The following is a 24,546-nucleotide window of genomic DNA, read 5'->3' as shown; positions in this document are numbered from 1 at the left end:
TTAATCGAAAGAATACATAAATTCAAGCATAAAGAGACAGTAAAGAATCATTTTAATATGTTTTAATTTTATGACTACGCAGCGACCATTGTTTACTATTTTATGAGTTATGACACTATAGTATAGTGTATTCAAACATTGACAAGAGAGGATTAACAGCTTATCATTCAGTGATCTGTGACCAACCACCTTGGTTTGCCCACATCGTCTCATAAACCTTCCCTGAACACTCGGGTCATTTCAAGAGGTCGACCACTTAGAAAAGCTAGAGTTAGGGTAGATTTTCAACCAAGAAACGCAAAATAAACGCAACATCTGCAAATATAATAAATCTGCACCAATTCGTCAAACAACAGTCGTTTTGAATTTAAATAGCTAGAAAAAGTAATAGAATGGCACAAGAGATTTGCATCACACATCACATTAGGCATTGTTTCCAGTAGCGACAACTTGGCTACTCTAATCAACACCCACAAAACGCAGAGATGAACGCAATCTCGACTTCTGCGTGATCTTCGAGGGCTCTTCGGAGTCTGGACGGGATCGACTCGTTCACTTGCTTGAGCACCAGGAAGGAGTCCACACGCTCACGAAGATCCACACCAGTGAGTAGAACCGCGATTGGAGAACCTCCCACGAGGTCGAGGAAGCCCGAAAGCCACCGTCTACGGCTGAGGGATTGCGCGATCGTACGGCCATCCGTAACCTGGCCAAGTCCCGCGAGTTCTAGTGTTCGACCAGCACGTTAATTACCCTGGATTGCCCCTTGGCAAGTGTTCTGCTAGCCACGAGCTAAGCATCGGTGGGCTCCGTTACACATAGCCACCGCCACGAACCGCACCGGAGTGTGCCTGGACGTGCACGACTACCACGCACGGTCCATCGAACGTCCCGGATCGTCTACTACGGGTACGGAAGCGAGAACAAGAGACGCCGTGTCACGAGGTTCCGGACGGGAACGTGACTTCGGCGAAGACTACGGTGTTCCACGCCGGAACGCTGGAAGTCCTGCAACACAAGGAGGAGACGGCAGGCAACGAGAGGTGAGGAGTACACGCGGTCCCAGGTCGAGGACGGGGACGATCGTGGACGAGATCCGACCACCCACGCGTCGGGGGATGCACCAGATCCCGATGTCCACGAGCGACGCCGAGAGTAGCTGATCAGCGGGCCCATACACTGACACCACACAAGTAAGGGACCATCCACAAACCACGTGGACACTTTTTTTGGTAATCTCAACCCCCCCCCCCCCCCCCGTGGACAATTGTCCATACAAAAAAAATCTTTTTTGTATGGAGCGTGGACAATCGCCATACCCCCCCCCCCTTAAGTGTCCACGTGGTTTATGGATGGTCCCTAAGTCCGGTTAGGTAGCGTAGGGAGTAGGTGGTTAGGGCAGATTCTCAAATAAACGTGCCATGAAAACGTAGAAGTGGTCTTTTCCCTCTTTGCTGTCAAATGAAGATTAACTGAGTGAGCCGACCCTGGGTGTTTTTGGGGGGTTTTGTGCGACTGAGCGGGTTGTAACAAAGGGAAAGTTACATATTATATGTAACTGACATATTATATGTAACTTTCCCTTTGTTACAACCCGCTCAGTTGCACAAAACCCCCCAAAAACACCCAGGGTCGGCTCACTCAGTTAATCTTCATTTGAAAGCAAAGAGGGAAAAGACCACTTCTACGTTTTCATGGCACGTTTATTTGAGAATCTGCCCTAACAACCTACTCCCTACGCTACCTAACCGGACTTACTTGTGTGGTGTCAGTGTATGGGCCCGCTGATCAGCTACTCTCGGCGTCGCTCGTGGACATCGGGATCTGGTGCATCCCCCGACGCGTGGGTGGTCGGATCTCGTCCACGATCGTCCCCGTCCTCGACCTGGGACCGCGTGTACTCCTCACCTCTCGTTGCCTGCCGTCTCCTCCTTGTGTTGCAGGACTTCCAGCGTTCCGGCGTGGAACACCGTAGTCTTCGCCGAAGTCACGTTCCCGTCCGGAACCTCGTGACACGGCGTCTCTTGTTCTCGCTTCCGTACCCGTAGTAGACGATCCGGGACGTTCGATGGACCGTGCGTGGTAGTCGTGCACGTCCAGGCACACTCCGGTGCGGTTCGTGGCGGTGGCTATGTGTAACGGAGCCCACCGATGCTTAGCTCGTGGAGCAGAACACTTGCCAAGGGGCAATCCAGGGTAATTAACGTGCTGGTCGAACACTAGAACTCGCGGGACTTGGCCAGGTTACGGATGGCCGTACGATCGCGCAATCCCTCAGCCGTAGACGGTGGCTTTCGGGCTTCCTCGACCTCGTGGGAGGTTCTCCAATCGCGGTTCTACTCACTGGTGTGGATCTTCGTGAGCGTGTGGACTCCTTCCTGGTGCTCAAGCAAGTGAACGAGTCGATCCCGTCCAGACTCCGAAGAGCCCTCGAAGATCACGCAGAAGTCGAGATTGCGTTCATCTCTGCGTTTTGTGGGTGTTGATTAGAGTAGCCAAGTTGTCGCTACTGGAAACAATGCCTAATGTGATGTGTGATGCAAATCTCTTGTGCCATTCTATTACTTTTTCTAGCTATTTAAATTCAAAACGACTGTTGTTTGACGAATTGGTGCAGATTTATTATATTTGCAGATGTTGCGTTTATTTTGCGTTTCTTGGTTGAAAATCTACCCTAACTCTAGCTTTTCTAAGTGGTCGACCTCTTGAAATGACCCGAGTGTTCAGGGAAGGTTTATGAGACGATGTGGGCAAACCAAGGTGGTTGGTCACAGATCTTATTGAAATAACAAAATAAGAGCTTTCCAATCACAATAAAAATGCTTCGAAAACATCATGGTATCTTATTTATCAGAACCAAAAAATAAATTAAACAAAAAAATGTCAACGCAGTGCACGCAATTCAACAAATAAATTTAAAATATAAAAAAATGGGAATTAACCTGAATTATAACAAATATTGAACAATTAATAAGTTCGTAAATTATATTAATCACCTCCGTGTACGCACGAGAGCAAGCAGCAGTCAAGTGCTCAGTGCTCTATAGTTTTTTCGAAATTTTCCGCCGTAGTCTACCGTGATTACCCGCGAGTTTGTTCCTGCAGCATGCCAAAGGCCGGCCGTGGCCGTGGCAGTTCGAGTGCGGCCTCGAAAAACCCGCGAAGTTCGTCTACCGGCCGTGTGCAAAAAGGTAAACAAGCCAACGCCGTGTCGACCGCCATCGCGCAGGGGAGCGTGAGCGCAGAAGGCATCGACAAAAAGTTACTACATCCCGGATATGTTCCAAGATCACCAGTGCGAACCCGTTCCGGTACTTCCGGTGCCACGACCAACACGTCAACATCCGCCAACATTCCCATCAGGAACGAGTTCCAGATGCTGAGCGACGACGAAGAAAACAACAACAACACCGACGGTAGCAGCACTACCGACGACGACGAATACGATGGACGTGCACGGAAGAAAGTGAACGAACGAACAATTCTCCAAAGGAACGTAGACTACCTCCAATCTATGTTTTAGACACGTTGACGGACGATATTGACGAGTTGCTGGAAGGCCTCGGATATTGTCTGAAAATCGGTAAGTCGTCAGTGCAAGTCTACACATTTGACAGCAAGAACTTCGACCTGGTTGTGGAGAAATTGAAGAATAAAAACTTCAAGTTCTACACATTTGACCCCGTGCAGAAGACTGCCGTGAAGGTCGTCTTGCAGGGGTACCAAGACCGCCCGATCTCCGACCTAAAGATGGACCTCTCGGGTGCTGGAATTACGCCGCGTGACATAAAAGTCCTCTCGCGGAAGACAACGGTCACAGGTACACACACACTGTACCTGTTGTACTTCGACCGCGGCACCGTCAAAATTCAAGACCTGCGGAAAACTAAGGCGTTGGACGGTTTTTGGGTAAACTGGCGGTTTTACTCAAAGAACCCGACGGACGCAGCGCAATGCCACCGTTGCCAGAAATTTGGCCACGGCTCGCGGAACTGCAACCTCCCGCCCCGCTGCGTGAAGTGCGGTGAAACACACCTCTCGGAGGCGTGTGCACTGCCGTGCAAGGCGGACTTGGGGGACAAGGCAGAGCAAACCAAGGCGCGCATCAAGTGCGCCAACTGTGGAGGTAACCATACCAGCAACTACCGTGGATGCAGCGCACGGAAAACCTACCTCGAGGAGCAGGAAAAGAGGAAAAAGAAAGCAGCAGCGTCCCACCCTCCTCAGCGAAGTACGAGCGTAACCGTGCCGGCTGCTGGTCATCGTACGGTTCCAGCGGACAACCCAGCGTTCCCTCCTGGATGGGGTCGATCGTTCGCCAGCGTGGTCGCTGCCGGTAGCGGCAATGCGGCCCAGCAAGAAATCACCGGGGAAGATCTCTTTACCCTGCCGGAGTTCTTTGCTCTCGCGGGGGAGATGATGACGCGGTTCCGGACCTGCCGTAACAAAGCGGAGCAATTCCTGGCCCTTGGGGAGCTGATGATCAAGCACATCTATAATTGATTAAATTTTGCTGTGATCTAGTTGTAAGCTTTTTCTATTCCTATCCCCTATCATTAGCAATTGCGTAAGTTTTTTGAAAACTTTTTCTTACTCTTGTTTGTGCATTTAATTAACAGTAATAATCGCTCTAAACCGAATTAAGACATAACACACAGCTGAAATGAACACAAAAACTCTGTTAGGTATATAATATGTACAAATTGTAATTTGATTATTCACAAATAAAACCGAATTGAAAATTGAAATTATATTAATTTTTTTGACAACTCCGACTCCAGCTCCGACTCCAGGTCTATCAGAAATTTAAGACTCCGGCTCCGTCTCCGACTCCAGCTCATACAATTTAGCCGACTCCGACTCCAGCTATTCGAGTTTTGACGACTCCGACTCCGACTCCAGGTCCCCAATGTTACCCGGATTAACGGTATGATAACGCCAAGTTTAAAAGGAGAAGAATTTCCTTATTTCCAAAAAAAAACAGGTAGTTTTTGGATGGCCTCGTAAAATGTGTTGTTTTCATACTTTTGTAGTAAGAAACGAAACGGCTGAAAACAAATGCACAAAGTTTAAATCACATTTACCAAAAACGAGTTTGGATAGGCAGTAATTTCCAAAATAAGTAAGCTGAGATAAACGCAAAACAACTTGTAAAAACTTGAATCCTATGGCTTGTAAAAACTGACTTATTGTACATTTATAAAAGAACTTGTGATTGTAAATAAAAAAAATGTAAAACTTGAATAAATGGTTACGGACACATCTACTAACATGGGTAATTTACTTCCGTAATGGCACAATTGATCCAAGTGATTACACAACTCGACACTTTTACAGTTAATTTCAGTAAACGCTTCAATTTCATAAAGGTAAAATAGATTTGAGCTCCCTTAACACGCTACAATTGAAAGAATGGAGTTTTAGTGGTTTTTCTGCCATTAAATAAAAATATTAAATGCGGATTTAAATGCTATGAAATCATCTTAATCACCCTTTTATTTTAATTATTGGCAGATAAGTCACAAAAAGGTAATTCTGTCAATTTAAGCATTTTCAGGAAGTCCAAATCAAAAGCGTTTACTGACATCAACTTCGAAAATGTCACGTTGTGTCAATTTGCGCAAATATATAAATTTTCTTGATATTTTCAGAGATGCCTTTTTATCTAAAAGTTCTAGCTACTTTTCTCGTTTTTAGCTGTTTTTTTTGTGCACGTTATTAAACTTACGCAAAAATATGACAATATTGAAGACCATTATTATTTCATGTTTCATGGGTTGGATTAGATCCAATGAAATTTGAAAAAAAAAAACTGTAAATTCAAAGTGTTTTATTTTTCAATTCAATTTATTTTATCAGTAAATAATCAATTAACAATTCCGTATTTCTTATAACCTAATAGAGTTTTGGAGTTCCTTTCAACTATGATTTGTACTATAATTCATTTAGATGTAATTGGATATTCTAACAATTGATTTGGTAAAAGATTTGGTAAATTTAAAAAAAAACCTAGATTTGCTAAGGAAAAGGATAGAAATAGAAAAACTTTAAACTAAATCACAGTATGTGTTGTGTATTGACGTCGAAAAACTTCGCTGCACAAGACAGCTTATCCGTTGTAGATGTACTTCAGCATCAGCTCACTGAGAGCTTGGAATTGTTCTGCCTTGTTTCGGCAGGCACGAAAGCGCGTGAGCATCTTTCCAGCAAGGGCGAAAAACTCGGGAAGCGTGAAGGGATCATCACCGGTAACATCAAAAGTGTTTTATTTGAATATTATTTTAATGATGATTTTAATGCGATTTGCCACCTACAAATTCAGGATTCTCATTATTTTAACCATTTGCTAAACTATTTGGGACGTCTAGCCCTACCAAAAAAAAACTCAGAAAATATTCATTAAGCATTTTTCCCGTCATTTTTTACACCTCGAGACGCATATCATTCCATAACGCCGTTCTGCACTCGAGAACCCTGCAAAAGAATCGAGGGTCGAACGTGCCACGAGAGCATTCCCAGTTGGGACACTTGTTGGAAAATGCTTCTTTGCCCCTTCCCCCTGCCCCCTAGGCACTCTGCCTCTGCTGTAGGGGGGAGATTTTTTATGCAAATTCTGGGCGCCTTTCGGTCACAAAACACCTTCTCTGAATAGAATTTTCCGCGCGTAAGGTCCGCATCTCGGGAAAACCGAGAAAAAAAAGAATTATTGTCCGTTTCGTAATGCGGCAAAAAGCATTATGATTTTTTTTTGCTCCCTCGGAATAAACAACCGCTCTCAAGTGGAAGAAACAAAAAAAAAATGTGGGGATAAAGATGAAATAAAATCGTCAGAAATAAAAATTCAAATGAAAACATGTGTCTGTCTACCCGGAGTCCCAGACTAAGTTTCGTTTTACTATGGTGGGCTCTAGGGTAACAGGACTATAATTAGGCCTTATTTGTTAAAAATTGAAGATTTTAATTAGAACAACACATTTTTAGGAAAAGAAACATAATATTGTACAAAATTTTTCAAACTTTGAAGTAAACGTACATTTAAAATAAATGAAAGTCCTTAACTCTATATTCGAAAAAAAAAATATGGTGAGTCCAAAAGAGGAACATTATCCCAACTAACCAAGAGTTTATGCCTCCGGGTAAGTAAACGCTCCTCTCTATTTAAGCCGGGTTTGTCTGTAGTGGTCTGTACGTGTGTCTGCGTGTGTGTGGGTTTGTTTGTTTTTCTGGGAGTTTGCGCCCGTGTCAGTGCTGTGCTATTGATAACGCGGTGGGACCTCCCGCGGAGAACGAACTGCTGGGAAGAGCGGTTTTTTATTCAGTGAGTGAATATAAAAAAAAAGAAACTCGCAAAATCACGCAAAACTTCACGAGTGGCCATAACTCTGCGCGACTTGTCCCGCCCTCAGGAAACTCGAGCTTTTTTTTTGTTAACGCAAACAAGTGGAAATTTAAATTATGCAAAAAGAGGAAATTCCTTGTCTCATTTAGCAAAAAAAACATTATTTAGGTCTATTTCAATTAAACTAATCATTAATTCCATGTGTTGCTGTTTTTTTTTATTTTGCCATGAAAATAACAATCAAATTGTAAAACATTCATGTAATATTAGATTATGCTAAAACGGACAATTTTCCCATGTGCAGATTTATGGAATTCTTCACCGATGGCTCCAAGCTCGACGGCTGTACGGGCTTCGGTGTTTATCATGAATCTTATCAGCTGTTCTTTAAGCTGAAGGACCCGAGTTCGGTTTACGTCGCAGAGTTAGCCGCGGTTTACTGCGCACTGCGAATCATCGAGACCATGCCACCTGACCACTACTTCATCTTCACCGATAGCTTTAGCTCTGTTGAGGCTATCCGGACTCTGAAGCCGACCAGGGAGTCTACGTTTTTCCTCACGGAAATACGCAAGACTTTAAACAACCTGGCGGCTCAGTCCTTCAGCATCACGGTGGTATGGGTCCGCGCTCATTGCTCGATTCCGGGTAATGAAAAAGCGGACTTGCTCGCCAATAAGGGTGCTGAGAGTGGAGACATTTTTGAAAGGCCAATTAGCCTACAAGAATGCTACGGTTTTCCGAGGCAGCGTGCGCTTCAGGATTGGCAAAATCAATGGGACGACGACACCAAAGGACGTTGGACAGTTGCAAAGTAACCGCCGACCTTACAAGTCGCATTCTCAACGCCAGTCCGCAGTTTGTGTGCGCGTCGCCGCTTTTTTTAAAATGTGCACCGTAGACAAAAACAGTGTGGTTCTGGATTTTTGTCAACTCCAAAACCAACCAAGCCCAAAGCTTGTAAAAAAATTTCTCGCAGACCTTCAAGTAAACCAAGAAAACTTGCGAGCATTGCAATTATGCAATAGAAGAAAAATAGCCGTGTTGCAGTTCGCCGACTCAGCAATGGCCTCGTCCATCATCGACAAACCTCTGGTATATCAGGGTTGCAAAATCCCGATTTACCTGGACAACAACGCTACGGAAGTTCGTGTGCTTGACCTACCTCTAGGCATAAGCAATGATGACGTAGCCAAAGTGATGAGTAAATACGGCGAAATTTTAACCATCACCAACGACCGCTGGATTAACTTCTTCCCAGGGATCCCAAATGGAGTTCGGACCTTGCGGATGTTGCTGAAACAGCCAACGCCGAAATCAATCACTGTAAACAACGCTGCTGCAGCAGTGACGATTATAGGCAAAAAATCACTTTGCAAACTCAAAGCAAAGAACAAAAAATGTGGGGATTCGAGCAAAAAGGTGAACCAAAAAAGCAGTAAACCACCGACTGAACCTGAGCCAAGCAGCAGCAGCAGCAGCAGCAGAAAAAGCAACAACAGTAAACCAGACCAAAATGCAATGGAAACAAGTGAAATTGCCGAAGAATCTAACGATGGATTCGAGACCGTGCTTTCTAAGCACACTCGCAAATCCCGGAAGCGCTTGCAAGCATATTTGGACGCGGATTACGACTTAAGAACAAAACGAAGAGAGATTGCTGAAGAAGAAACAACAGATGAAGAAGACGAAGATGCCATACAAGCAAAATATTATTACAATAAGTGTTATGAGTTAACGGTTAAATCCTCGAAGGAAGAGGACGAAGAAAAAAGCAAAGAACTTGATAATTTAAGATCCAAATTTGTCCGTAAATATTTGAAACTAAGACAGAAATCGTTAGAAAAAAGGCATGGTATCAATTATTGAAATATAGCCAGACAAGTGATCAAAAACTTTGTAAACTTTCCTCTTCTACTATCCACCTTAAAGAGACGAATGCACAATGGTGTAAAATCTCTATAATAAATAAAAAAAAAAAAAAAAAGGACGTTGGATGTATTCCATACGACCTAAGGTGCAAAGAAAAGCCTGGTTCAAGGGAATGGACTTGACGCGTGGATTCATCAGAACGATGTCCCGCCTTATGTCGAACCATTACTCGTCCAAGGCTCATCTGTACCGTATCAACATGAGTGATACGAACCTTTGCGACTGTGGGCAGGGTTATCAGGACATCGCACATCTCGTATGGGCGTGTCCAGATCACCAGGCTCACAGAATTAAGTTGAAAGATACCCTCAGGGCCCGAGGAAGACCACCAGAAATCCCGATGCGATACGCGCTGTCTCAACTAGACCTTGATGTTCTCTATCCTATCTATCAGTTCCTCTCAGATTCCAAAATATCTATTTAGTTTTCTTCCAGTTAGTTTCCCTTCAGTTAGTTTTCCTCTAGTTAGTATAACTCGCCTTCGCACAAAGCCGTCGTTTCTGGTTGCACCGGAAGCAAAGCAAGATCGCCCCAGCAGCTGGACACCGAGTTGCGGCTGAGGACAAAACGCAAAGGCCAGCAGAGCCAACCAACCCCTACACAATCCCCCTTCCCTTCCCACGCCTTGTCTTTAACATCAATCCCTTCCCTACTAACCCCGAGTAGGCCGCGGGTAATCGGCTCCCCTCCCACTAACATTTACACACAAGATCCTCTGTAATTATTAAGTCAAATGTAATTACAAAAGCCGACTCGGTCCTAACCAGGTCCCAGTACCGAAAAGGACCTAATAAAAATAATTTTATGAAGAAAAAAAAAAAATTATGGAATTAGGAAAAAAAACGTTATATTTATTTGTCACAGTTTTTTGTAAAATTCTTTTTCAAAAAATTTCATTTTTTATATAAAACCAAATCTACTCAATTGTTACACTCTAAGCATAAAGTTAAAGGTCTAAATTGTTCTTGAATATGTAAAAATGATGCAAGAAAATTAAATTTAACATTGCTTAGGGACCATCCATAAACCACGTGGCCACCTTGGGGGGGAAGGGGTAGCGATTGTCCACGCTCCATACAAAAAAGATTTGTTTTGTATGGAATTGTCCGTGAGGGGGCGGGGGGATAAATTTCTTAAATAAGACATTATGATAAAGCTGGTACAAATTTAATTTAAAGATTGTGTCACCCCCCTTCAAACCTTGCCCTAAAAATCAGGGGGCAAAACATTTTTTTTTTTTTTCAAAAAACTTCCAAATTTCAATGGAAATATCGCAAAGCAGGCGGACTCGCTAGTAGCCAGTTGGACTAACAATCCAGATGTCGTCAGTTTGAATCCCGGGGTGGATGGAAGCCAAGGTGTAAAAAGAGGTTTGCAATTGCCTCAACAATCAAGCCTTCGGACACCTAGTTTCGAGAACGCCAAGGCAATGCTGTAGAGCCAACAATTTTTTTTTGATTCGAGTACCGCAATTTTGTTTTCGCTAAAATTTTTGTTTTCGTCAAATCTTACATTTTTTGAAAACTAATTCTTACAAAACAACTGAATTAGTGTCAAATGCATTTTAAAACACTTTTTGCAGCAAGCTTTGAACAAGAGAGCACAGATGCATCCAGATAACGATAAACTTAGGGCAAAGTTTCACGAACATTCCAATTTCGTGTGAGTTGGCCGAGAATGACCTAATAAGTCATTGAACCATAACAATTCAAAATGTCATCCAAACTGAAAGCAAAACTGTCATATCCTTGTTGGAAATTAGTTTATGGAAAATCACTGAAAAAAGACACTCTTATAAATGCTAAATAGTCAGGATCAGGTAATTTAAACCATACTGAAAATAGAAATTCGTTTGAAAAAGTTTTGTTTAGTTAAACAAATGAATATAAGTTTAAATTACTCTTGAAAAGGATACAATACTTTAAATTGTTATAAATAATGTTGTCCACAAAATAGAATTGAAATCGGAAAACGAGCTTTACTTTTGATTTTTTTTTTGTTTTTGCCTTTCTTACTAAAGAAAGGTATAGGTTTTACTTTATGGCTGGACGTCATTTCCATCTTCGTAAATATTACGATTCAGCATGAATTTTAATCGGAAAAATCGCTAAAAAACCACACTGCATCGATTTTCGACGCTCTATCGATTCACTTTGACAGAACTCGTCTATCTCCAACCCTCGAATTTTGAGAAAATAAATTCCGTGGAGTTCGAGTGATGTCCGTGTGTGGTAAAATTTTTGCCAAATTTTGTGTCGCGTAGTCCTCGGCTCCCCTATTTTCGATTTTGATTGTTCCAAGTGCATTTGAAAGCTGGTGTGCTGAACAAGGGTCATTTTGAGACCGAATTTCGAAATATTCATCTGTTTTCGGATGCGGCCAGACTTTTCAACAAAATACACAGTTTTCAAATGAAAATATGGTCAAAAATTTTCATTTTCATATCTTTTATTTATCTCAAAAATTGCATTTTTCGAGCTCTACAACCTCCCAAATTTTCATCCAGATCCATAATCTGGTTCTGGAGTTAGAGCCGTTTGATTAACCTAAAAAAAGCAAAAAAAAATCCCTAAAAAAGGTAAAAGCCCACCTGGTGACCTTCGCCAACATTTTTCATTTCTGATTTTATCCGAAATTTCTTTCTACAGTCATAGTACAGACCATGATTGAGCATCTGAAACAAATTTGACATCTATCGGCAATCCCGATCAATTTTTAGAACGATTTACTTTTTGCCTTTCTTACTAAAGAAAGGTATAGGTTTTACTTTATGGCTGGACATCATTTTCATCTTCGTAAATATTACGATTCAGCATGAATTTTCATCGGAAAAATCGTCAAAAAATCACACTGCATCGATTTTCGACTTTTCGTCGCCAATTCGACAAGTTGTCAAGTTGAGCTTCGAATACTGGCGCGAGAATGCTGGCGCATATATTTTGTGGCTCGTTACTCGTTTTGTAGTAGCTTATCTACCGATGTTTCCTACAACATGTAAGATATCGTAGCTTTTCGGTTTCTTTTGCCCTGTCCGTTTTTACATATCTGTCCAATGTTTATGCAAAAACTTTTGTGACATAGGCTACAATCAATATGTTTCCCGTGTGCTCCTAAAATCGCCTAAATGTAGGCTTCATTTTTTCGTGATTTCGTAAGTTTATTTAACAGAGTTTATTGGATTCCAATTGGAGCTTTCTAAGCTTTTCATCGTTTATATCGTTTTCAAAGTTTTCAATGCTGGCGACGCCAATGGCTTTCTACCTAAGGTACTCGCGATTGAGTGTGTAGTGGTGCGATTGTAAGAATAGCTATCTCTGACTCTGTCACTTCCGTAGAAGCTGAATGGCTAGCTTCCCTGAACCGTGAACCCTGAACCTTTCATCTCCCCCCCCCCCCCTAAAAATAGGCCTTATCAGTAATAAGAATTCAACATAAATAAAACGATCTACAATTTAAATCCAAATTATGCGCTCAACATCATTGCCCTGGCGTTCTCGATTGCGAGATTCCTACTCGAAACTAGGTGTCCAAAGGCTTGATTTTTGAAGCATCTAAGCTTCCATCCACCCCGGAATTCGAACTGACGACCTTTGGATTGTGAGTCCAACTGCCTACCAGCGACTCCACCGAGACAGGACCCAGGGAGACGACGCCTACACTTGGACTGAGTTATCGACCTTACCTCTAGGTTAGACCGGGGCCAACATTTACTTCCCCATCCGACGGAAAACGTGATCAGACAAATCTCGTCTCGAAAAATGCCACCGGGACCTTCTGGGATCGAACCCAAACCAAAAAAATAAAAAATAATAATAAATGTCCTTAGAACTCAAATTATGGATTTTTTTGTTAAGTTTTTGTATCGAGAAATTAAAAGTGAGAGTGTATGCGTGCAACATGGAGTTAAACTTTTTGAAGTGCCATGGGAACCTTCACAGCAACTGCACAGAAAGTTTAACTCCATGTTGCACACACTCTCACTTTTAATTTCTCGATATATTTTTCCGCCAAAACAAATTACTTATGTACTGTGCATTTTAATATGAGTGATTTTGTCAATGAGCCAAAATACCCAGGAAAATGTAATATTTAATAAATCCCAGCAGTGCAGCTTACACCTTGACTTTACTTCCAAACGATAATGTGATGATTGCCTCTTAGTGCAAGTGAAATAATTGAATCCAGTAAAGTGCAACCAACCGTTTTGTGTTACCCTCGACACGCAGATAAGCTTCACTGATAGGAGTGATCCCTGTGGAAAGATGCTGTGAACGTGAGAAAATTTTTAATCAACGAATAAACGAAGACGAACAGGGCAAATTAAGGTCCCGCCGTTCTCTGTACCGCTGACGGATCAGATGACTGACGAAAATTAAACCCAGATGCAGTGCTAGCAAGAAGAAAAAGTGCGAAAGAAGGAAAAATTTATCAAAATGAGCGCAATCGCAGCGGAAATCTCGAAGCTGAATTCCTTCACAAAGTGCTCAAAAGTGGGGGTATTTCAAAGAAGAACAACAACAGTTTTCGCGACGACGAAGAAGATGCTGCTGTCATCGTTTCTAATGTTGGCGTTTTTGCTGACGGGAGAACCCTTCACCCTGCTCCGGTCCTGCGCCGGGCTGGAGCTCAACGAAACGCTAATTACGCAGAAACATCGGAACAATCATCAGCACCAACATCAACGGTACACGATTGATGAGCTTCTCACCCTCGAGTTCGCTGCGAGGATCTCCGACGACATCGACATGGACCCGTGCAAGTCGAGTAAGTGGCACATTAGATTTTAAAAATATTTGACATTGATTTAAACAAAAACTCACAAATTTCAAATAATTTCACGCAAAAGCAGAAAATGAAAATTTCTTCCCTTAAATCGTAGCTAAAAGTTCATTTTCAATGCAACAAGTCAAGACAATTTTCCGAAGCTCGTTATCTGATCTCAAGCAAAAAGGTCAGAGTTTCAACCTCAACTAATTATTGGAGAATCTTGGCTAAATCAATGACTCAGCCAAAGTTGTTTATTTATGCTCTGCAAAAAAAGAGAGAGAGGGTAGGTGCAGAAAACCGCCCTGATTCAATTGAAACTGGCAAACTCGATTCAAAATTAAATTCGATTGCTGCTACCTCTTACCCAGAACATGGTTTAGTATGATGGAGGGGGGGGGGGGGAAGGATTTACCCACACTCCCGAGTGTGGGTGGAAAATCGTATTTGATTGCGTTTTTGCGCGCGGCTACGACCAAGATTGCTACTCGGGGTTTAGAGTTTGTTGGCTGGTTGGAACATTTGGAACGATATTTGCTTCATCGTCGAAAAATAAATCAAATAATAGCACTTTTGCTGCCGGTGAAAGCCGATTTGCTGTATGTACTAGACATACACATTGTTGGTGAGATTGAGGGGGGAGCAGCGTGGGTGACTTTTCTTCGTCCTCCTCCTCTCACCACTTATAATTCCGAGATAACGACGAGGGGATTCAGTTCATAAATTCTGAGCCGAAAATGGATACACCAGCTTGAAGCCCCTGCAATTGATAACATTTGGGAGATTGGTATCTTTGTTCGCGATGTTGAATTTGGGCCATTTTATGACCTCGGAAGCAGTTTTGAAATAACGAGGGAAGTGTTCGAATGAATTCTGGAAAAACTGTAAGAGTTTGAGATTTTTTCAGGCTTACTCTAAGCTAAATGATTTTTCAAGCTGAAAATTTACAGGTTACACGGGAACCATCTATAAAAATCATCAAATTTACGAGACTGAGAAAAAAACTAAAATATTTCAGAAAATTGCAGATTTTTTAGATTGAAACAACATTTTAGAGCCCAAGCCAATCAAAAAAACACACCGAATTTGAAATAAAAGGAAGTCAAATTGTTATTACACGGAATTAACCTTGCACATTAAACACTATCATTAGTGCTTGCCGTACTGAAGTCATAATAAGTGAACGATTTCATTTCACTTGATTAGACTTTTAAGTTCACTAAACTTTTTTTTTAAATATTGTTTCCGTCCATTAACATAAAAAATTAAATTCGACCAAAAAGTATCCATTGTGGTTTTTTTCATTACACTGACCTAAAAAAAAATTACAAAAATGACTGCGCAGGCTCAACTCGAGGGAAAGCATGAAATTTGGGGTCCACAGAAACACGTGCACTTTGAATTTTTGAAAAATATTTAGACAGGTGCGAATGGTTTTTCTCGAAAGTTTGAATGGAGAATAAGGGCGGTTCGGCGCTGTTGCATACAATCCAAAAATTGCATGCAATATGTAGGAGAACCGAACAGCACTAATTCTCCCAACAAATTTTGGAGAAAAACCATTCGGCCCAGCCTAATTTTTTTTGAAAAAATCAATGTGTACGTGTTTCTGGGGACCTGCGCAGAAATTTTGTTGGTCGGTGTTATTACAATTAAAGTCCCCCTATTTTTTCTAGATTATTTTGAAAGGGCTGACAAATACATTGAATTAAATTTGTGTGTGCATGTGTTGTGTTGTTTTTTTATGTTCAAAAATTCAAAAGTTATTTTGGTATTCTCCAATTAACTTTATTTTAACACAATAATTGATTCAAACTCAAGAAAATGCACTAATTTTTAAGAAAACAAAACTTGCTGTTATACAGGTATAACATTATCACAAGTTTCACAGAAATTTAAATATAATTTGTAAATATTTTTTATGTGCAAATCTACGTACTTAAAAAAAAACAATATAATATTCGGTGGTTGCAATACTTGTGTCACAGCATACAAAGTTTCGTGAAGTTATAAATGTAATTGTTTTAATTTTTGCTAAACACTCAAGTATCTTACAAAAAATCCTAATTTTTGAATGCTTAATTTTTCTGGGGGTTCCTTGGCCAAAATAATTAGACCCGTATTTTTTGTTTGGCCATTAGGGTGACCTAAATCATGCTAGGGTGGTTCGAAAAATGGAGATTTCGTCATTTTTCGAATAAACCACTTTTTTCAAAAAAATCAAATCATAGCTAGATTTTTGAAACTTCTTACCAATTTTCTCAAAAAGCCACACTAATCACCTTTCTTTTGCGTCTAAGACAGCTAAAATCGGATGAACCGGACAACTCAGCGTCACCCAGGAGGGAACGCTGAGTTGTCCGCGGGAACCGTACGCTGCCCAGCTGCCGGCACGGTTACGCTCGTGCTTCGCTGAGGAGGGTGGTACGCAGCTGCTTTCTTCTTCCTCTTTTCCTGCTCCTCGAGGTAATTTTTTCGTGCACTGCATCCACGGCAGTTGCTGGTGTGGTTGCCTCCACAGTTGGCGCACTTGATGCGCACCTTGGTTTGCTCTGCCTTGTCCCCCAAGTTCGCTTTGCACGGCAGTGTACACACAGCGGGGCGGGATGTTGCAGTTCCGCGAGCCGTGGCCGAATTTCTGGCAACGGTGGCATTGTGCTGCGTCCGACGGGGTCTTTGTGTAGAACCGCCAGTTTACCCAAAAACCGTCCAACGCCTTAGTTCGCAGCAGGTCTTGAATTTTGACGGTGCCGTGGTCGAAGTACAACAGGTACAGTATGTGTGTACCTGTGACTGTTGTCTTCCGCGATTGGACTTTTATGTCACGCGGCGTTATTACAGCACCCGAGAGGTCCTTCTTGAGATCGGAGATCGGGCGGTCTTGGTACCCCTGCAAGAAGAACGTGAAGTTTTTACTCTTCAATTTATCCACAACCCACAGTGGTCCAGATCGCAAAATTAAGTGGAAAATGGATTTTCCGAAAAATGGTAAAGTTTTGGAGCTTTGGTGTCTTCAGAAGAGTTGTTGCAAATGGAAAGGGGCAACTTTTGGTTTGGTTCAAAATTAGGGTGGTTCACTATTAGGGTGATTTTGAAAATCTAACTTTCCAGGAATATTTTTGGGAATTTTTTTGTCTTCTAAAAAGTTGTTGGGCTTGCCAATCCAAGCAACTTTGTCGAAGACACCAAAATTTTATCTCGCAATCTACGCCTTCTACGACCAAATTTAGAGAAAGCATCTGAGCAAACCTTCAAAAATCAGTTTTTTGAACGTAGCAATTCAGGGTTAAGTTTTAGAGAAAAGTGTTATTCGGGGCACTTTTAGAGCTCTAAAAAACGAACATTTTTATTATCTGACAAGTCAATTTGGACTTAAGGGTCAAAAGTTACAGCCATTTTAATGTAAAAAAGATGCAAATTTAAAACTTAAATATCTCGAAATGGCGCAAGCCAAATTTTAAGCACTAGGTTGCATTTGAAAGAGGAGATCTAGCACTACAAACGCTGAAAAAATCTCAGGGGTGTTTTTCTTTAAACTCGAGATATCTCCATTTGAAAAAGTCTAATTTTCAAGGGAAAACCATATGGGACCACCCTAACGAAATTCGAAAATTTTCCAAATATATGTTTTTTTCATGTAATTTTGCCCGCTGAATCTGAATCTGCCCTCAGAATTGAGCCAAATTGTCGAAAAATCGATTTTTGGTCATATTTTTGGTTTAAATGATAATTTTACATGGAAATCCAAAATATGACCAAAAATCGATTTTTCGACACTTTGGCTCAATTCTGAGGGCAGATTCAGATTCAGCGTGCAAAATTACATGAAAAAAACATATATTTGGAAAATTTTCGAATTTCGTTAGGGTGGTCCCATATGATTTTCCCTTGAAAATTAGACTTTTTCAAATGGAGATATCTCGAGTTTAAAGAAAAACACCCCTGAGATTTTTTCAGTGTTTGTAGTGCTAGATCTCCTCTTTCAAATGCAACCTAGTGCTTAAAATTTGGCTTGCGCCATTTCGAGATATTTAAGTTTTAAATTTGCATCTTTTTTACATTAAAATGGCTGTAACTTTGACCCTTAAGTCCAAATTGACTTGTCAGATAATAAAAATGTTCGTTTTTTAGAGCTCTAAAAGTGCCTCGAATAACACTTTTCTCTAAAACTTAACCCTGAATAGCCACGTTAAAAAAACTGATTTTTTAAGGTTTGCTCAGATGCTTTCTCTAAATTTGGTCGTAGAAGGCGTAGATTGCGAGATAAAATTTTGGCAAGCCCTACAACTTTTTAGAAGACAAAAAAATTCCCAAAAATATTCCTGGAAAGTTAGATTTTCAAAATCACCCTAATAGTGAACCACCCTAATTTTCAACCATACCAAAAGTTGCCCCTTTCCATTTGCAACAACTCTTCTGAAGACACCAAAGCTCCAAAACTTTACCATTTTTCGGAAAATCCATTTTCCACTTAATTTTGCGATCTGGACCACTGTGCAACCAGGTCGAAGTATTTTTGTAAAATGTGTAGACTTGCACTGACGCCTTACCAATTTTCAGACAATATCCGAGGTTTTCCAGCAACTCGTCAACATCGTCCGCCAACGTGTCCAAAACAAAAATTGGAGGTGGTCTGCGTTCCTTTGGAGTTTATTCTTTTTGACGTCGACACTTTCTTCCGTGCACGTCCATCGTCATCGTCGTCGCCGGTAGTGCTGTGCTACCGTCGGTGTTGTTGTTGTAGCTTTCTTCGTCGCTCAGCATCTGGAACTCGTTCCTGATGGGGATGTTGGAGGATGTTGATGTGTCACTGGTTGTGGCACCGAAAGTACCAGAACGGGTTCGCACTGGTGATCTCGGAACATATCCGGGATGTAGATACTTTTTGTCGATGCCTTCTGCGCTCGCGCTCCCCTGCGCGGTGGCGGTCGACACGGCGTTGGTTTGTTTACCTTTTTGCACACGGCCGGTAGACGAACTTCGCGGGTTTTTCGAGGCCGCACTCGAACTGCCACGACCACGGCCGGCCTTTGGCATGCTGGAGGAGCAAACTCGCGGGTAATCACTATCAATTACGGCGAAAAAATCCGAACAAAACAATAGAGCACTGAGCACTTCACTGCTACTTGATTATTGTATTTGTCTGATCTACAACATTATTACACTCTAAAAATAACCCTGCAAAGTTAGAAGAAAACTCGACATTTTAAAATGAAATATTTTGTTCTAAATGAAAAAAAATGACCCTTCTGGGTCAATGTAGATTCGAAAAGTACATTTTCAGTACTGTTATTTTTTGGCGATGAAAAGTATGCCGTTTCGTCATTCGAAATTATAGGAAATGTAGATTCAGAACGAAATAGCAAACAGTTGTTGTTGTTGTTAATTCATTAATTTCTGGCAGCTTTAACCTTCTTGGACATTCGCTGCCCTAATAGCAAACAGTAGTTTTTAAAATTCCGTTGCGAAACTACTTTGTTTTCCTGGAATAGCATAAAACATTTTAAAATACACTTTTTTATATAGCTAATTCCGTACCAAGGGTATAGCCAGGTATAGCGTTTGACATTGACATTCACAAAATTTCGATAAAATTTGGCATGGAGTAATTCAGAGATTAGTGCCATTTGGTTCAAACCGAGTCCCATTCGGATTATTCGGTGGATACCCATCTCACAACTATACTTGCAGGTGTAACGTCACACGTCAAAAATGACCTGTCAGTTTTCGTAGATGACCAATTTATGTAAATAGATCGAAATCAATTGAGTTAAGTGGTGCTTACAATGAAATTCATCAAAAATCTTCATCTGATTGATTTTCTCCGAAATGTTCGGAAGCGATTTTCTTTTGCACGTTTCGCCTTCTCTATCTTTCGTGGGTTGATAAAATTTGCAAGCGAAAATATTTTTTTTTATCCCTAAAAAAAAAATATCTTTGAAATTGAAAAATAAAATAAATTTTCACTAATTTCACTCTAGTTTTCAAGTTTGGCAAGCAATTTTCCAAAACAATAACCACAAGAAATATCAAACCCTAAACCCAAACTACATTGCCATCAACCCTGCCTAGTGGCAGCAAATTGAATCCTATAACCTCCAGCCTGCCATCAGCCGCCACCCGATTGGGCCATCAGGGTGATGTGGCACAACATTGTGGGAACATGGTTCACGTAATTTATTGCGGTTCCATGTGTGCACTACCCGGTTCAGTACGTACAAAAGGATGAAAATTGATATACTTTTGCTTGGTGTACGTTCGGGAAAAAAGGAGGAAACTTTTATGCAACTTGACCGGTCAGGTTTTAATGAACAAAGCCCAGTTCTGTGGTCGGCATTAACATGTTGCTGGAGTGGGGAGGGAGAAGAGTTACGATCTGTAGAAGTGTGTTGTTCACTTGCAGTCAGTTGGTTGTACGTGCAATTGGGATGGGAAAAGCCCAACATTGTTTAAAACACAAAAATGTACGTACGTACACAGTTTAAAAAAAAGTGTTCATCGGGAAGGTTTTTTAAAAATAATTTTATCTTGATTTATGTACATAAAAAAGAAATCACCCCTAAAAAGACGTAAATTTGCACAATGTTTGAAGTAAAATTACATGTTTTTTTTTTGCTGTGCACAACAACATGCATTGAGTGTGTAAAGTGTATCCTTTCAGCCGGTGACCATAACTCTCCTGTGTGTGGGTGGAGTAGCAGGTGTTTCTCATTTTGTACTGGGCGTGTGAACACGTTGTTTCTGGTGATCCTGGGGTATTATCACAGGCATACATGGAATGTAAACAGTGTGCAAGTAATTTGCCTTGACTTGGCGTGCACACACACAAAGTGCACGCATACCTGACCGTACACAAACATGTGGTATGCCAGCCAGGCGACGCCAAGTTGGTCATGTTAACGCTGGCTACGGTTGAAGGGTTTAATAACGATTTAGTACCTACCACCACCGACAAGATGCTGTTTTTCCTTGTTTAGTTGCACGTAGTTTATGGAACAGGTGTTTTTCTAATGAAGGATATGTAGCAGCAAATCCATGCTATTTTCATCATTTCTAGGTTGTGTGTGAAAAATATGTCTTAGAAAACGTTACTTCATCTACCTTTAGGTAATTGGTGCCAGCATCATTCCCTCTTACTTTTTAAATAAGTTTGTTTTTTTCTGTTTCACACATTTTTGCCTTCCTCACCTCAATGAGGAAAGGCTATAAAATCACTCGAAAAATGAACTTCTTTATTCGACCTCCTAGACCCACCTTCACGTATACCTATCGACTCAGAATCAAATTCTGAACAAATGTCTGTGCGTGTGTCTGGATGTGAGTCCGTGCACCCAAAAATATGCACTCGATTATCTCCGGACTGGCTGAACCGATTTAGACTGTTTTGGTCTCATTCGATCCGTCTTGGGGTCCCACAAGACCCTAGTTAATTTTATGAAGTTTTGTAAAGTACTTCAAAAGTTATGCTAAAAAAACGATTTTAACAAAAGTCCGGAAGATTGTAAAAAGGGTGGTTTTTGTAAGAAAACCCGTCATGCTATATATTGTTAGAAAGGTATTTGAAAGACCTTTCCAACGCATCCAAAAGATTGAAAATCTGACAACCCCATCAAAAGTTATGAGCACTTAAGTGTTATTTATACACTTTTTTGAGGCCGGATCTCAAATATTTTGATGAAAAAGTTGTCCGGATCTATTATGCGACCCATCGTTGGATAGGTAATCAAAAGACCTTTCCAACGAGCCCAAAAGATTGAAGATCTGACAACCCTATCAAAAGTTATAAGTACTTTAGTGTTTTCAATACACATTTTTTAGAGGCCTGATCTCAGATATTTTGATAAAAATAAGTGTTATTTATACGCTGTGTAGTGTATTCACTTTATGAATGTGAGGAAGGCACCAACCACCTAAAGGTGGATTAAGTAACGTTTTTTGATTAACTTTTATCTCCATTTGAGTTATTTAAAGGCAAATTAACAATATATGACAATTTATCTAGAATTGAATAACATTCAAAAACGTAAATATCTACCCAATCTTTTGAAAATATATCTGGAGTTTTTTTTTTTATTTTGTTTTGTTGAACCTTGTGGACACTTTTGTTTTGCTTTTTGTGTGTTTTTGAATATCTGTGACTCAAAGGTGGTTCAAAAACGCCCAAAAAGCAAAAAAGTTTCAGTTATTTTTTTTATTGGACTTTTAAAAAACAACTCTAGATATGAATCATTACAGAAATTATTAAAAGGACTAAGCAGTTTACGGATCTTTAAACCAAAATTTTAAAAATCTTTCTGAACAAGCCCTTTCGATTACTAAATATTAAACTATTCCACTATTTTCACATTCAAATCATAATGTCTAGACCAAAATGTATATTTTTTTCGAATCTGTAAAATTTTAATTGTTGTTGATTTTGTCAAAATAACATTATTTATAACCATGATCCAACACTTTTTTTAAAACTCTTTTCTGTTACTCAACTGTAAAAAAAATGGAACATGTAGTTTTAAGGGAATTTAAAAGTACTTTACAGCCTCCATTTGAGTGCTAAAAACATAAACCGTTCAGCACTTTTATCAAAAAGCTATATTTTTCGGTACCATTTTGGAGTTACTTGACAACTAATAATTAAAATCCAAACAGGGAAACCTTGCGAGAAATAAACGTTTCACTCAAAATATCCAATTCAAAGGCTGTATTGTAAAAATATGATGTATTCAACTCGTTGCAAAACTCTATACTTTCAGCACTCGTCGTATTGATCCAACTCGGTAAACGTCGTTCGATAGATGTACGACTTGTGCTGAAACAATCTTCATTTTGCAACTTGTTGCATATACTTCTGTTATGAAATAAGGTGCAAAAAAAAAGATTGTTTCAATACGAGTCGTGCATTGATCCAACATAGATTAACCAAATTGGATTTTTTCATTTAAAAAAAAAAACGTTTGTTTCCTCGCTTGAATATTTTTTATCGAAGCGATTTTTTTTTTAAAGATAACAGTGCTGACAAGTATAACATTTCATATAACAAGGAGAGGAAAAGTAAGCAGGGTAGATATCCGTATGTTGGACCTACTATGCAAAGCTCCCACTCTATTTGGCTTGTCTTCCATAACAGTTAAACCAAAACAAGTCATTTTTCGGCTAACTCTGTAGCTGATTTCCTGCACATTACCGCAGAATAACTCTTATCAGTATAAACAAAAATTAATAATTTTTGGATGTATTTTGGACATAAACAGAAAAATTTGGACCTATATCAATATCCCTTTTTTGGACCCACCATTCAACATTCTAGTTAGAAAGAGAAGGGGCAGCTAAGATGTTGTTTAAAAAAATCCTGTTATATCAACATTGCAACAACACAAAAAGGAAACACTTATAAAAACTATTTTCTTAAAAAAAATACTTCGGTTTAAACTTTTTTAACATTATTTGTTCAAACATTCAACATTGCTTTTTAAATGTTCAGGCGAGTCGTTCTCATGAATCCCTTGGTATTTCTCGCCTTAGGAATCTTGTGATTTTGAGAAACATAGATCCAGTCCTGAGAAATCGTTTAAAAAAAAAGTGACCAGCTTAATTCCGTCCTCACCGCACGTGGAAACCAAATTATGTGTGTGATTGGTTATGATAATAACATTGTTTAACAAAACAAGGAAAAATGTACCAAATTACTCTGAACTACTCAAATCATTATGTATCTTTATGATTTATTCAGAATTAAAACATGACCATGAACAATCATCACTCGAATAAGACAATTTTGAGGAAAATAATTTATTGGAAGCTAACAAGTCGATTGTCTCAATCTAATTTATTTCTATCTTTTCATGATCACTTTGATTCTCCAAATTTGCATATCATGCCCAGATCCATATATTCTATAGAATCCATCTACGGGATGACCAAACCAAACCAAAACGTCATCATCCATCTCACCAGGTGTCCTCTGGGCTAGAAGCTAGGGGAACAACAACTTTCAACAAAATTGCATCAAACATCATCCCCCAAAGCCCGATAGCTTGGCTTTTGCAAGACGTCACACGCGCAACGACGCCAACGAGATGCATGTGACCAAGAAGACTGGGGATTCTTACCGTAACCCAGATAATATCTACAAAGTGCACAAGTGTGCGGAACATGAGAAGCTGGGAAAGCTAGACTTGGTTCACAGTGGGCTTTTTTAGAAATTAATTTATAAAAACTTCTTTTCATGAAGCAAAATGTAGCTAGAAATCTTCAAAAAAATTAAAAAAAAAAAACAATTTTGAACCCACTATAAAAAATTCCCAGAACGACATTTGTGCCAAGCAAAGAGGCTCCTGAGCAGTTCTCTACGGAATCGGTCTTTTTTCTTTAATTTTATTTTTTGTATTTTTTAATCCGGCTGAAACTTTTTTGGTGCCTTCGGTATGCCCAAACAAGCCATTTTGCATCATTATTTTGTCCATATAATTTTCCATACAAATTTGGCAGCTGTCCATACAAAAATGATATGTGAA

General features: G+C 40.2%; 1 protein-coding gene across 6 annotated transcripts in view; it reads left to right on the top strand.

Moving 5' to 3' along the window:
* Nucleotides 1-24,546, top strand: part of LOC120427076 (tolloid-like protein 1) — a 64,482-nt gene that overhangs the window by 9,278 nt on the left and 30,658 nt on the right. For 2 of the 6 annotated variants that reach the window (XM_052706646.1, XM_039591914.2), the window contains exon 2: nucleotides 13,378-14,035. In XM_052706646.1, the coding sequence (XP_052562606.1) occupies nucleotides 13,705-14,035 (331 nt within the window). In that variant the 5' untranslated portion in view covers nucleotides 13,378-13,704. Of the gene's footprint in view, nucleotides 1-13,374; nucleotides 14,036-24,546 lie in introns of all 6 variants that reach the window. The other 4 variants (XM_052706645.1, XM_052706644.1, XM_039591918.2 and 1 more) reach the window with 3 other exon arrangements.

The sequence above is a fragment of the Culex pipiens genome, chromosome 1 (genome assembly GCF_016801865.2).
Source record: "Culex pipiens pallens isolate TS chromosome 1, TS_CPP_V2, whole genome shotgun sequence".
In the NCBI taxonomy this organism is placed as follows: Eukaryota; Metazoa; Arthropoda; class Insecta; order Diptera; family Culicidae; genus Culex; species Culex pipiens.
Note: the sequence above shows the minus strand (reverse complement) of the source record. Positions and strands in the feature narration are given on the sequence as shown.